Consider the following 14,693-nt stretch of genomic DNA (forward strand, 5'->3'; position numbering starts at 1 on the left):
TATTCTGGTCATCTGAAGGAGTAGGTTGTACCCACAAAAGCTCATGAGACCACCTACATGTTTTGTTATTCTTTAAGGTGCTGCTAGACTATTCCAAGTGTTGTCAGTAACTGAGGGGTCAGAACAGGGGCTGGAGGCAACTATCCATGGAAAATCAAGGAGCCCCAGACAGAGACAGCTCAGAGTACTGGGGGAAATAATGAATGAGGGTCTGAGCTGCCAGCATAAATATGCACTGGCTTTAAAAGTAGCTACTCTGCTGGGATCTGAAGGAGAGCAAGTGCCCCAGGGTCTAGTGCCAAGAGAACTACAGCTTATTGAACACTGTACAGACCTGCCACCTTTCCTGCAGCACCTGCAAATGGACTGATTCTCATTCACACAGAATAATGAGATGCAAAGAGGATCATGCTGTGATGGGGGAGGAGAGGTGGCAAAGGAAAATTGTATCTCCCACCCTCACATCTTCCCTCTGCTCCAGCCTCGCTCCCGAGCCCCTTGATCTCCCCCCCCCACCTGATCCCCTGCATCACTCCATCCCCCTCAGTGCAACCCCTCCCATCCTTCCCCCACATCCTCCTTTACGCCCCTCTTCTCCCTACATCCCTGTGCCCCCAGCACACATATCAGCAGGGCAGCAGCACTGGGACTCGCAACCCCATGGGAGCAGCGCTAGGGCAAGGAGGGGCCACGGCAGATAGAGTCACTTCCCTGCCTGGCCCAGCTCTTTGCCCAGGGCTCACCCATCACCTGCAGGCTGCGGTGGACAGAGTCCAGGGCGGGTTTCAGTTGTCCAGGCAGAGTGAGGCACTGTGGAAAGAGTATCCCTGCCCCTGCACACCCCCCACGGGCAGCAGCATGGTGCAGCTCAGGCCCTGGCACCCCATGGAGGTGACATCAGTGTGTGACTGGCCTCCTAGACCCAGATCTGAAAACAGCCCCAGCCCCACCTCCTCCCCCAGCTGCAGGCAGAGCCTGTAGCGGGCCGGGGGGAGGGTGTTAACCCCTTAGGTCCTAGGAGCTGTATATCCAGGCTGGGCAGGGGCAGCACCAGGGAAACGGAGCTCAGCACAGTGTCATGCCGGGCCACCCTGGCCCCTACACCATGCCATCCCCTCGCCTCCCCCATCCCCACCCCCGTGCGCTCTCCCAGCGGGAAGCCAGAGCTGGTGCTCGAGCCTGTAGCTGCATGGCATCCACAAGGCTGGAGCCACAGCATGGGCTCCCCACTGTAAGGGGGGTGGAAGTGGGGGAGAGGGGAAACTGCGCTCCAGCCATGGACCAGCTGAGAGGCAGCCACAGACCACTAGTGGTCCGCAGACCGCACTTTGAGAACCACTGCTGTAAAAGATGTTTCAGATATCTTATTCTGAGGAGACAAATGTAAATATCCACATCAACCTTCTCCCAGCAAATTATGCTTTAAGATGCCAGGTGGAACAACATTCAAGGTACAAGAACTCAAAATGAGGGATGTTAAAATACATTAGCATATATTTTGCTAACTATGTAACCACTGAAAATTTAAGTGGTTATATGATTACATGTGGGGTGCAGTCAGCTCCCTAGGAGCCAGTGTGCACCAGGAACCAGTTTTAAGCTGGCTCCAGAGGATGGGGTGGCAGCCAATGTGCAACAGGAGCCAGCTTAAAAACCTCTAATACAGAGGCAGCAATGCAAGGCAGCAGCCAGCTCCTCAGGAGCCAGGGCATATTGGTAGTCAGCTTAAAAGCCAGCTCCTGACACACACCAGCTCCCGTCTATCACTCTGCTCCCCAGGAATCAGCTGCTTCCTCTAATACAGAGTCAGAAACACAGGGCAGCATCATGTGTAACCATTTGGGTCACGGATAAGCTTATGCTTATTGGTTGCCTAATTAAATGGTTACACTCTTACATTCCTCCTCAAAATAAATGTGTTCTTTCTTAGATGCCCGAGAGTTTTTCCAGCAGAGTTAAAGAAAACCTGACTTGATAATCCAGATATTTTGGATATAAAACACAAAACAAGAAAAAAAATTCAGTCTTTCTTTATGCATTATAGAGAAGTTAAAACAAGAATAGGCCCAATTTTTAAATAAATCCTTTTTATATCACCTCTAAATAACTTGAAAATAGATCTTGTACATTTAAAGGCACAATTTTTAAAACATTTTAATTGCATGGTGGTCTCAAAAAAGTAGTATCCGTATTTTCTCCAGGCATACAGAATTGATTGTTTATATGTATGCGGTACAGTGATGAACTCAGAACAACACTGCAGTCCTAGAACAAATGTGAAAAAGAATGAAAAAAAAAAGGGGGGAGAAAAGGAAAGAAAAGACGAGGGGAAAAAATAGAGTAAACTGAGAGCAAGTAAGACTATTTAGGTTCAATTTCCTTGCCTTTCAGCAAAGTATATCATTCTGAGAAAAATCTGATACAAAGGAAACAAGTTATAAGCTTCATTTGCCTACTAGTTAGCAAATTTTTACATCAGTAAAATAATTTAGAAAGTAAGGAAGCTGCTCATTGGCTGCAACAGGTTATCATAAAATTATCCCATATTCCTTCCTCATTCATAAGAGCATATGATATATGCCAACTTAACCAACCTGTTGAAAAATGTAAATCCCTCTCCTTTAAGTAATTATATCACCTATACATTAAAGAAAATCAATGCTCTATAACTAATTATATGACTGTCAAATCTGGTTTTGTTGTTTTAGAAACAACATCATGTAAGGTACAAACAAAAACTAGTTTTAGCTATCATGAAGAAAAAAAAAACACACACACATGCACCATCTCACTTTCCAACTGTCTATATATCTCATTAGGGCCTGGCCTTTATGAAATGTATGAACCAGTACTACCTCTCGGACATATTCCCCAAGCTATGCAAATCATCATTATTAAGGATGGCCTAACTGCTTGGCAACAAGCACATCTTGCTGTCAAACAGGAGATGCAAGTTTGAAGCTATCCTCGGGCTCTAATAAACCAAAATGAGAAGGCATAATCACAGCCTTCAAAGGGATGCAAGAAAACAGCATATTCTATCACTCTGTAGCAACCCCTAGAGGTCAAATGAATACTATCCAAAAAACACTATCAGCTATTTCAGCCTCTGGGCTAAGTAATATAGGCCAAATATATTAAGATGAAAAACAGTAAGAATAATGGACCTCACTAAAACAGATTATTTTAATTAGATATGTAATTTATGATAAAGCAACTCAATTATAACCCTTCATTATTTTATTCCTCATATAATTCCTGTTTTTGTCAGATAGCAAACTGGCATATTTCAGAAATGTATTCCTTAAGCAGATCGTTCTCATTTATCTCTGTCTACTTCAATATGTAGCATAATTTTATGCAGCAAGTGATTGCACAGCTCAGTTTTCACAAGTTCTCTACACTTTGATCAACTGAAAGCTAATGTTGGATTCATCTACTTTCAAACCTTCAGTCTCTGGTTTTTAAAAATCTTTGACTTGAGTGGTCCTGTACAAAGACTCCATAAGTATATAAGGAAAAAACTAGAGCAGTCTCATTACCTCCTACCAGCATGTATTAATGCAGATGTATTAATATCAGACAGTAAAGCAAGAGAATAACTGAACCTTTTACAACAAACAATCCTTTAAATCAGTGTTTCTCAAAGCATAGCTGCCACTTCCCGCAGCTCCTCTTGGCTGTAAACAGCGAATTGGAGCCAATGGGAGCCGCATGGCTCCATGGCTAGGGACACTTTAGGTAAGCAAAGCAGCACAGGCCCCCTAGAGGCTTTCCTAACATGGGCCTGTTAAGACCGAAAAACACTGATTGAAATCATGTCCTCATGCAATATATTTTGTTAAAGGTTCTTGGTTTGTAATGTAAAAACATTTTAATACCAACATTTTACCACCAGGAATTGCTAAGCTCTGCACCACACTAAATAATACATTCAAATTATTCTTGAGTGAAAACAAATAAAGTATGTAATAACCTTCTTTCCATCCATTAATAAGAACACAGGAAAGAGATCCAGGGCAAAGCAGAAGTTATAGTGTGTTGTCCCCTACAAGAATATGAAGCACAAGTACAAGCAAGATTTTAAAACCACTGGGGGCAGGGGAATTTATCTGCATAACTCATGTCCATGTTAACTACACAGAGGTCAAGGAATGAGACTAATTGAGAGCACAAAGATTTGAAAAACTATAATTCAAATATCAACAGCCCTATGTAGCATAAAGGCTTGGCAAGAAATTAAGCTGACTTTTGATACTTGAATTCTGAATTTTGAATTAATCACTATGAGAATGCCTATGAAAAGTGTAATTAAACTAGAAACAGAGAAATTTGCGAAGGTGACAATGGAAAAGTGGAAAACTTCACCCCATCAAAGGGGACAGAGATATTACTGCAGTGAAAAGGCCACCAGCCTCCACATCTATAGGGCTTCAAAAGACAGGTCCTTCTCTCTCTAAATATGTGCTAATTTTTATAGCCCTGAACAACTGAGCAACTTTCTTTTAAAAGATAAAATCCCTAAGAGCAACAGGCAATCTCAAAATTACAAATTATCTGCTAATACCAAAAATATATTTTTAAAAAAGACTTGGGCAATGTTTGCACGGAATACCTATTTGTGTGCCTCTGGGTCAGAAAGGACAGTATAGCAGAGCTCTCTCTTCCCTAAGGCACGATTCATATGTGTGAAACTATTACCAAACAATCCTAACACTAGACGCAGCTCAGGAAAGTGCCCTGTTCTTAGATACAAATAAAAGTAGTTCTTAAGGTTTCCAAGTTTCATCAAATCACTATGGAGGATGTTTTATTTTTAATTATTATTCACATTTGTATACTGAGTCACTTATAAAACAAATTAAATATGGTTTAATAAGTTTCAATGCCCCAAGCTATTTCAGCATTATGTCATCTCTGTCATGCAAGAACTGGGAGTGCTATACCCTACAGCGATAACTAAAAGGCTACTTGAATGGCAGGTTTAAAAGTAAACCTTCAGACCCAAATAATTTAGAATGCAGATCTCTGAAATATGTTACATGTTTCCATAAATTAAGAATTTAAAAATAATTTCCTCATAATTTAGCTTGTGTCGCTACATATTCTATATAAATACAAAATCATATATACATAAATGTCCACAATACATTTTTAAAGTGTTGCTTTTTAGTTAAGGAAAGGGGGAAGAAAGCTTTTAAAAACCAGAGTATGAAATACTACAAGCAGTGCTTCCTGCTCAGGCACACCTGTTGTGAAATGATGTATTACTGTCAGCAGGTGTAAAAAAAACCCAAGCCCCTTTGTGGAATTTAGATGTGTAACGCGTGTGCATGTTTCAACAAGAATCATGACACAATAGTGCCTTCTCCATTTAAAATGCTGAGTTGGATTAAACAGTAACATAACCAGTCATCAAAATTTAAACCCATGAAGAGGCAGACTAAACAGAAGCAATGTAGAACTCTCCCGTTTGTGTGGAATCAGAAGAATATTCTTATAACCAAGGTTTTCCCTCACACAAAAAGAAAGATTTTACGGTAGGCGCAAGATTCACTATCACCAGAATTAAAACTTGCACACTGCAATGCACTAAAATAATTTGTGAGTTTCATTCTAATTCAAAACACTTTTGTCACATCCATGCTCACTAAAAGCAAATTCCAAAGTACATTATTTGAATGCAAGTCTGAAAAAGCAAATCACCTTCCCAGTGAACTCATAATCTAAAAGGGTAGATTGTCTCGCTTAACAACAAAAGCCTAGATGTAATGCTGGATTACTTTTCTCCAGAGGATTTGCAAAAACGTATGACTTCTATGTAGAAGAAATATTTAAGACAAGTTTATATATTTATACACACACTCTATATTAGGGATGTCACACAGCTGCCCTACCGCAGAAGCAGCCCAGAGAAGGAATTGTTCCTCTCTTATCCTTACTTTAGGAGGGTAATACATTTCTTACTATCCCATAACAGAATCAATTGCTATCTTGCTAATTCAGCAACAATAACCACGGCTTGGGAGTGGTCTTTGCTCATTTGTTTGGGATGGGACAGACTAAAGGTCAAGAGAGACTGTGCAGGTGGGGTTAGGATTACAAAATAGGTACTGTATGGGTCAAAAAAAATAAAGATTTCTTAAGATTATTAAGAAAGCTCAGAGCTGCATTCTGTTCTACACCCTCAGCAACGATTTACTGAATATAAGTTGTACAAAATTCCAACTAGGATGAATAAAATGATGTAAACCATATAGTCTCTCTAAGGGAGAAAAAAAAAATCTGTATTTTGACTTATTTTATACTGCACTCCTGTTGCAGTAAGTAAATCTTCCTAAGGTCAAGTTCCTGAAACAAATGATTACTCATTTTCTACTCCATATTTAAGATTTTTTTTTCTACAAAACCTCCTTTCTTTCAATTCCATTTGTTTCTCATTTCTATAATTGATATTAAACCAGAAGGTCTAAGGGCATTTTAAACAAAGCCAATAATGACTTGAATGTGAATTAGCAACAGTAGAATACACAAATGACAAACACTTGCTACCTCCCTTCCCACAAGGAGAAGAAAATTAATCATCATATCAAGCCTGTTGCTTCCAGGGATATTAAGTCATACTCTGGTTTCGATTCTAGTTGTTAAATGTTCACCTGTTTCGCTTACAATGCGCTAATGAACAGGTGGATAAAACCAAAGCCAAACTCAAAGGAGTGACACAACATTAATGTAATATACACCCTGCAGGTTTCATCATGCACCTCAGAACAGTAAACAGTCTGCTTTTCCATATCTGAGAAGGAGATGATGAAACACTATTCTAACTCTTTTCAAAAAGCACTGCAATGCATAGGAGCAATTCCTCCCCTTTCTTGACCAACAAGGCTTAAGAAAAGTTATTCTAAATGTAGCTCCATTTCTTTTCTGATTTGGAGATGCTAGTAAAGTCCCCCTCAAAAAAAGTTAATTCCAGCCCAGAAATTTGCTTTAATATTTAGTAATGCGCCACACCAAACATATATACTGCTATTTAAGAGTGGCAATTTTATGTAAATTATAGACATTTTCACTGCATGTTAGCAAATCCTAAATCCAATTAGACTATGCAAGAACATGCTGTATTTAATGGCACTCATTTTACTTCAGCTTTGGTGAAAAATAACCAGCCAAAACAAAAGCACACTAACATATTTGCACTCTAACAACATCACAGTAAATGCCAAATTACAATACATTGTATAATGCATTGCATCATGTATGTCACCTTTAAAGTTATCCATATGTATTAAGGGCAAACCACAAACATGATCTTATTTACATATGACATCTTGGACTTATGTACATATAATATGGGAGTACAATCACCCAAAAGATCATTGACAAAGAGATTGGTTGCAGTTAGACTCTATATGAAATTAATAGACTATTCAATCTTGGAATAAACCTTTTTTGATTTATGGCAGTGGTGGGCTGCCTGTGGTTCTCATGTGGCCCAATCAAGGTTCTGTTTGGGGCAAATAAAACACTTGCCATGCTGAGTGTTGCCAAATTCCCCTGGTTTCCATCCACATAGTTTTTTGACTAGCAGTATTACCAAAGCGACACACATGTAAAGCCAAGGCATGAAGATTTCACACAACTGACTGTGAGAGATGTGAGCTCCCTCTACATCCAATCAAACCACTGCTACAATTCAAAATCGGCAAGCCCTGTCAATTCTAGGTACGCAAGTGCAGTCAGCAAAACTACCCTATCCCAGGAGACCATCTTCATTAAAATAATCTTGCGGCCCATCGAGATGAAGAGCCACTCATATAGCCCACACACTAACCTAACTTGGCCATCACAGATTTATGGGCTCTGTTAGTACTACTTAATGCACACAGTGTCACTGCAGGAAGCAACAGCTGAAAAAACAAATTAATGCAAAAATACTATCTAACTTGGATTCTTTCTGCATTATACAAAGCTAGTATAAATAAAATAGCCTGTTAAAAATGGCCAGAACACTGGACCAAGACTTTCACAAATCCCTAGCAATTTTAAATATCTAACCTGAATATCTTAGACAGGAGTACAGACTACTAAAAATCTTGGCCTTTTCACTTTGGACATTATCAGTTAATATCACTATTATGCCATTTTCTTGGCATTTTGTACCAAACTATACATAAATGGTGAATTAAGAAAAGACCAGTTTATATGCAAATGCATATTTTAAAAATTAAAATGGAAACCAACTTTTATATTTTACTTGTATCTGTCAATGGTGAAGAGTAGTCCCCAGTGAGAGAACCTGTACTACGGAAATCACACATTTAGAAGTGTTCTAGGGCAAGGGTTCTCAACCTTTTTCTTGCTGAGGCCCCACTAAATAAAACTCTAGGGCCCAAAGGAGGAGGGGGGGCTTTGGGGCTCCAGGCCAGGGTAGGGAATTCTTGGGCATAGGCATAGTTTTACTTCTGTTTGGGGGAGGAGGGGGCAAGGACTCGCAGGATTCAGGCCACACAGCCAAGTCCAGGGAATGAGCATCACTTCTACCCCATGACTCACATCAGCAGGGCACCCAGCTTGTTGGAAGAATGCATCCAAAAAGTAAAACTCAAAGAGGGGACTAAGCAAAAGATTAGGGTGCAGGCAGGGTGTAGTTAGGGGTGGTGTATGGGTGGGAGGTGGCTCTGAGGGTGGCTCCCAGCTCAGGGGGGATGGGACTGGGACTCCCAGCTTCAGCCCCCATGCACTCCTAGCTTAGGGAAGGTGGGGAGGAGTGCGAGTGTCAGCTCTGAACTGCTTCCAGATTCGACAGAGCGGGGCCTATCAGTTCCAGCCCCTACTACTCCTGCTTTTGGGAGGTACAGAGTACACCAGGTCCAGCCTCACGATGGTCCTAGCCAGAGGGGGGCGGCACATGTGAGGGATCTGCCCTGCACCGTTCTCAGTTTGGGATGGGGGTAGTGCCCTGCTTGCTTCAGCCCCAGACAGCTTATGGCTTCAGGGAAGGAGGCGGCAGCTGGTTTCAGCCGCATGCCACTCCCAGCTTCAGCCCCATAGAGCACTGGTTTCAGACATGAGACCACCCTCCAAAAAAGGGCTGACAGATCCTCCTCAAAGGAGCCACAGACCTCCAGCTGAGAACTGCTGTTCCATAGAAACCCAAATGATGCATTATACAAACACAATTCTGAAAGTCTTAAAAGTTTAACAGGAATTTGTCTTAGTACCAGCAACAGCATATAGTGGAACAAAACACCACAATGTATTCATTTACTTGGACCATCTTTTAGCATATCAACAGCTTTTACCAGGGCCTGAAGCATGCCATCCATTACAATAGTCCCTTCCATGGTCTGAAAGGAGGACTTAGATAACGTTGAAAGGGCCCAGTCCAGGAAGTTGGCCATTCTTTTTTGTTTGACATCAGGGCGGGTAATAAACCTGTCATAGAAAAACACATTGCAAGTTATCTATTCAGAGCAATCCAGTTAGTAAGTATTTTCTCTTTTCACCCAAACTGGTTTTAATTCCCAAAGACAACTGCCAAAAGGACATCTTCCAACACATTTTTGGCAGGAACATTGCAATTGTCAGATGTTTAACCCTATCATTTTAAATAAAGTCCTAACCTAGATTATTTCATTTAATTTATAACTGCACCATCCTGTAACTGGAATTCTTAAGAAATGTATCAACTTAACTGTCGGGAACTACAAATTAGTAGGTTTTTCAGGAATCCCCCCAAAAAAGAAGCTTTTTCATTATTTTTCCTGTTTCAATGTTATCAGAGGTCATTGCACTCAAGATCAACCTCTGTAAATTTGAAGAATTTGCTAAAAAATTATGAGATGTGTCATTACTTCTCAGTATTAAATGACCAGCAGCTTAGTCATATTAGTCTTCAATATTGCAAGAAATACATCATCTGTATTGGTTGCACCTCTAAGCATGTGACAAACCTTTTATTATTTAATCCTCAACACACCCCGAGTGATATAGTAATATTAAACCCATTTTACAGAGAAACACAGAGACTCAGAAAAGTTACACAACTTCCTTAAGGCCACACAGCAAAGTATCCGCAATTCCAGAGACAGATGGATTCGAAGTGTCCTGGTTCCCTGATCTGCACACGAATAATATGATCAAATTCCCTTCCAAGTAAAATGTAAGGCACAGAAACCCTGAAACTTTTCTCCAAAGGATAATTTTGCTAATGTTACATTCTTACATTAAGAATCAGTAGACCCAATTGAGTATCAAAATATATTCAGAATGTTCACTCGTTCAGTTATCTGGTATTTGTTCTTAGGGGTGTAAAGGGGCAACCTGTTACCCAGTAAGCATTATCTTACTGGCACGGTTACCAGGATAAGCAGAACCCAGCCCAAGCACCACAGGTAGGGCTGGGTCCAGCCCAGCCAAGTCCATTGTGCCAAGAGTACTCAAACCTGGCCAGGCCCAGTACAGCATGCCACTGGCAAGGGACTGCTCCAGTGGACTCCTGCCTGCAGCACACCATAGCAGGCTGATTAACCAGTTAAACATGTAGTTTAACTAATTAACATTTTAAGGGGGATTTTACATCCGTATTTGTTATGAGTGCATACCCATCTGCAAATTAACCCATAAGATAGTGGGGAACTGAGAATAGCACCCTACACAGAACACAGGCCTTTGTAGAGTCATTGTTTTAGCAGCTACTTGAGACTTACATTCATGTACAGTAATACTGGCAACTCATACTGACATTCAAGTCAATCCAGCTATTAAACTTTTCTCTTTCCATGAACAACTCCTCTGAAGAAGTGGGTTTTGCGCACAAAAACTCATGATACTATATAGAGATGGAGATGGAGATGGAGATGGTCTGGATGCTCTCTTTAGAAAAAGCACAGTTTACATTACATAGAGCCTTTTTTCGAAAGAGCACCTTCGAAAAAAGGCATTCTTCCTCGTAAAACGAGGTTTTCTGCAGTCGAAAAAACTGCTGTGTTCTTTCAATTTACTTTTGAAAGAACGCAGCAGCAGTCTAGACACAGGAGCAGTTTTTATTTTTTCCTGAAAAAAAGCCACTTTTTTTGAAAAAACCCTGTAATCTAGACACACCCGAGTGTTCTACCTGTGGCCCACACATCCCCTCTCTGCTCCTCTCTCCCAGGCACCTCACACCTCCTAGGGCACTGGAGCCCCACACTGCCTACGCCTCCCTCTTAGCACTTTAGGAGCTCCATGAATCCACTAATTCGCAGCAGTTCAAGCTCTTGGAGGAGGGGAAAGAATGAGGACCGAGTGCAAATCAGTGGATTCACGGAACTCCAAAAGTGCCAGGAGGGAAACAGAGGAAAAGTGTAAGTGTGGGGCTCCTGTGCACCAGTGCAACTCACTGTTCAAAGTGGTGGGTGGAATTTCAAATTTCTTAGGAGGGGCGGAGAAGGGAGAGGTTTAGAAAAAGATGCAGATTAGCTCTTTTGAAGAGTTTGGTTTGGAGTCTGTTTTTGTGGGAAGTTGCAGGGTACGTAGAGAACATTCAAAGTTCTTCTTCCACTCAGGATTCTGCTGGTGGCAATAACATTTCGTCACCATATATTGGACCTACGTTCATACAAGTATTCCATGTACTACTCTCAATACTGTAAATCCACCCAGTATTGTCAGATGAAATTTTTATAGGCTAAGAAAGTAAAAGAAAAAAAAGTACACTTCACTTTTTTCCCCAAGATCAGCATGAGATTTACCTGGAAACCAATACAGCAGCTGCATCTCGAGCCTTATCACTGACAACCAGGTAAGACTAAAGGAAATAAGAAAATTAATTCTTAAAGCATTTGCAGAGACAGAATTAGTAAACTACACAAGTTCGAAAATTTAGCAAGCCACATGCCAGAAATCAAAGTTTCCATCTCAACGTCTTTCATAGCAGCATAATCTTTTCTGTATCATTGCATTAAAGCAATACAGACAAATGTCAATACTAGCTATTTTTATGCTCTTGTAAAACAATCCTGAAGAGATGTAACACAACCATTTCAATGGACGTCATGTTAAACTTTGTATGAAAGTTTATCTACATAGATGCTACTTTTCAGTCAAGCTGGCTGTAGCCAATTGAACACTTTTTCACATCTACTTCATATATACCAGGGCTACTCAACACATGGCCATTTGTTCACGGCCCACAGTGCAGTTTGGGTACATGCGGCCCATGGGTGGGAGCCAAAATAAAAAAAATAGTGAATATAATGGTCTACTGTTGATATGCGTTTTAGTAGTTAAATTCCTGGACTGTCATTGCTTATTAAAAGTGCTGTCATGTGGGTGGAAATTGGGTAAATATTGCATTTTATTAATAACAGCAGAACTGACTTAAATGGGGCCTGTGTGTTGTGTAGTCTTGCCTTAATCTTTGTATTCATGCCCATCAGTGTGAAAGAAGCTATTTACATATATTTGCATGTATATGCAACCACACTTAAGTTGCAGCCCTCAGCATGTGCTGTGAGTATCATTGTGGCCCCCGGAGCTTTCAAAGTTGAGTAGCCCTGATATATACCATTGTTCACTTCAGGGAAACTAACTTCCCTTATGACTAAGTTGACTAACCTGGGTTCACAGCTGAAAACACTAGCCATTTATTTCTGAAATCAGCTAGTCTAACAAGATATGCATTTATATTACATAGTATTAAAATTAAATAGTCTCACTTTTTCATTCTTCTAAAGTGATAATTTCCTTCTAACATTAAAGAATAGAAACAAACATATTCAGGATTTGCAACTGTGGGCAAAACCCTTCCATATTACATAAGCAAAGTGAGGGCTAGGAAATAAAAGGTCAAATATATCACACATAAAAAATTCAAAGTCTTTGTGTACTAAACAAAATAGCGCTTACTTTTGCTATTTTGAGTATGCGATCCATTATTGGCATTCGAGTGTGTCCTTCAGAAAGGATATTTCCATCAAGGCGAGCCAAATCAAAAGGTATCAGACATGTCATGGAGAGCCACAACAAAAGCATGTAGCGAGTCTCCCACGTCTAGAAAAAAAAGTTATAATAAAACCAACTTTTGTTTGCTCCAAATACACTGTTGTCTGAACAGAAGGCTTTTAAATCTGACAGGAGTGAACTGTCCTGTGCTTTTCTTTTTACAATTTTCCATCATTTCAAAGTAACAAACTATAATATAATCCCCTTTATTTGGGGAAATGAGAGATTGAATGCTTTTTTTTATTATTGTTCCTTAGTCCCTTGACCAGTCTCTCTCTCTCTTTAAAAAAATTAACCTATTTTTCCTTTTAATTTTAGTTTCACCCTTTTCCATTTAGCTCATTTTTAGCCCTGGCATCCTGTATTACTGGTGTTTTGTTTTGTTTTGTTTTTTTACTAACACTCAAAACTCTCCCCTTCACCGCAATTCCTACTGCCAAAAATAAAAAATGGAAAAATCCAACAGAACATCTTTTAGTTAGTAAGACAACTAAAGGATACTTTCAAAAGTTTTCTACAGATATTCAGATTGACATTTCTAAATGTTTTATTATCTGCTACTATATTTATTATATGCTATATTATATTACAAGCTGTGTTAGTCTGTATCTGTAAAATAATGAGGAGTCCGGTAGCACCTTAAAGATTAACAGACGTATTTGGGTACAAGCTTTCATGGCTCAAAACCATGCATGCATCTAACAAAGTGGTTTTGATTCATGAAAGCTTATGACCAAATAAATCTGTTAGTCTTCACTAGGAGTCCTGTGGCACCTTATGTAACATACACTTCCACATCCTGAAAACTTAAAAAACAACAAATGGTCCTCCAGCACCTTAGAGAATAACAAAAAATGTAGATGGTATCATGAGCTTTCATGGGCACAACCCTCTTCTTCAGATGAATGGTGCAAGGGGTCCAGAGTTGCAAATAAACAGCAGAAAAAGAGGGGATGAGGCGGGGGAAAAGAGAAAAAAATGTCAGTTAGAGGGGATGGGGAGGAAAAGAGAAGGAGAAAAAACTTATCAATTAGAGGCTATTGAGTGGGATGCAAACACCCAATACTTCACTTGTAATGCCATTAGGGTGTTGAATGTAGCGCCCAATCCAAGTAATGTGTTTGTTCAGACACTGATTAAAAGGTGTCAAATTTGCAGATGAATGCAATTTCTGCAGCTTCTCTTTCCAGCTGATTTTTGAAATTGCTTTGTAACAGGATGGTCACTTTTAGATTAATAAGTACCCGGGCAGGTTAAAATGTTGGGGAACAAACATTTGACACCTTTAATCAAGGTCTGAACAGAGACCTTACTTGTATGGGAAGCTACATTCAACATCCTAATGACATTACAAGTTAAGTACAGGCAGTCCCCAGGTTACGTACAAGATAGGGACTGTAGGTTTGTTCTTAAGTTGAATCTGTATGTAAGTCGGAACTGGCGTCAGCCGCTGCTGAAACTGATCAGTTTCAACCGCGGCTGAATCTGGACGCCAGCTCTGACTTACATACAGATTCAACTTAAGAAACCCAGGCGTCCCCAAGTCAGCTGCTGCTGAAACTGATCAGCGGCTGATTCCAGGAAGCCTGGGGCAGAGCAGCTGGGGTGCTACTGGGTTGCTCCAGTAGCGCGGCTCCTTGGCGCTACTGGAGCAACCCAGCAGCACCCCAGCTGCTCTGCCTCAGGCGTCCTGATTCAGTTGCTGC

At 40.5% G+C, this 14,693-nt stretch overlaps 1 protein-coding gene across 3 annotated transcripts in view; it reads right to left on the reverse strand.

Annotated features, from left to right (window-relative positions):
* The window catches only part of TBCD (tubulin folding cofactor D), a 261,696-nt gene that overhangs the window by 226,788 nt on the left and 20,215 nt on the right, over positions 1-14,693 (reverse strand). For all 3 annotated transcript variants that reach the window (XM_075903520.1, XM_075903521.1, XM_075903522.1), the window contains exons 6-8: positions 12,892-13,035; positions 11,736-11,791; positions 9,306-9,438 (exon numbers count right to left, since the gene is read on the reverse strand). In XM_075903520.1, coding sequence (XP_075759635.1) covers positions 9,306-9,438; positions 11,736-11,791; positions 12,892-13,035 — 333 coding nt within the window. The remainder of the gene's footprint in view (positions 1-9,305; positions 9,439-11,735; positions 11,792-12,891; positions 13,036-14,693) is intronic.

This window comes from Pelodiscus sinensis, chromosome 20 (assembly GCF_049634645.1).
Source record: "Pelodiscus sinensis isolate JC-2024 chromosome 20, ASM4963464v1, whole genome shotgun sequence".
NCBI classification, from domain to species: domain Eukaryota; kingdom Metazoa; phylum Chordata; order Testudines; family Trionychidae; genus Pelodiscus; species Pelodiscus sinensis.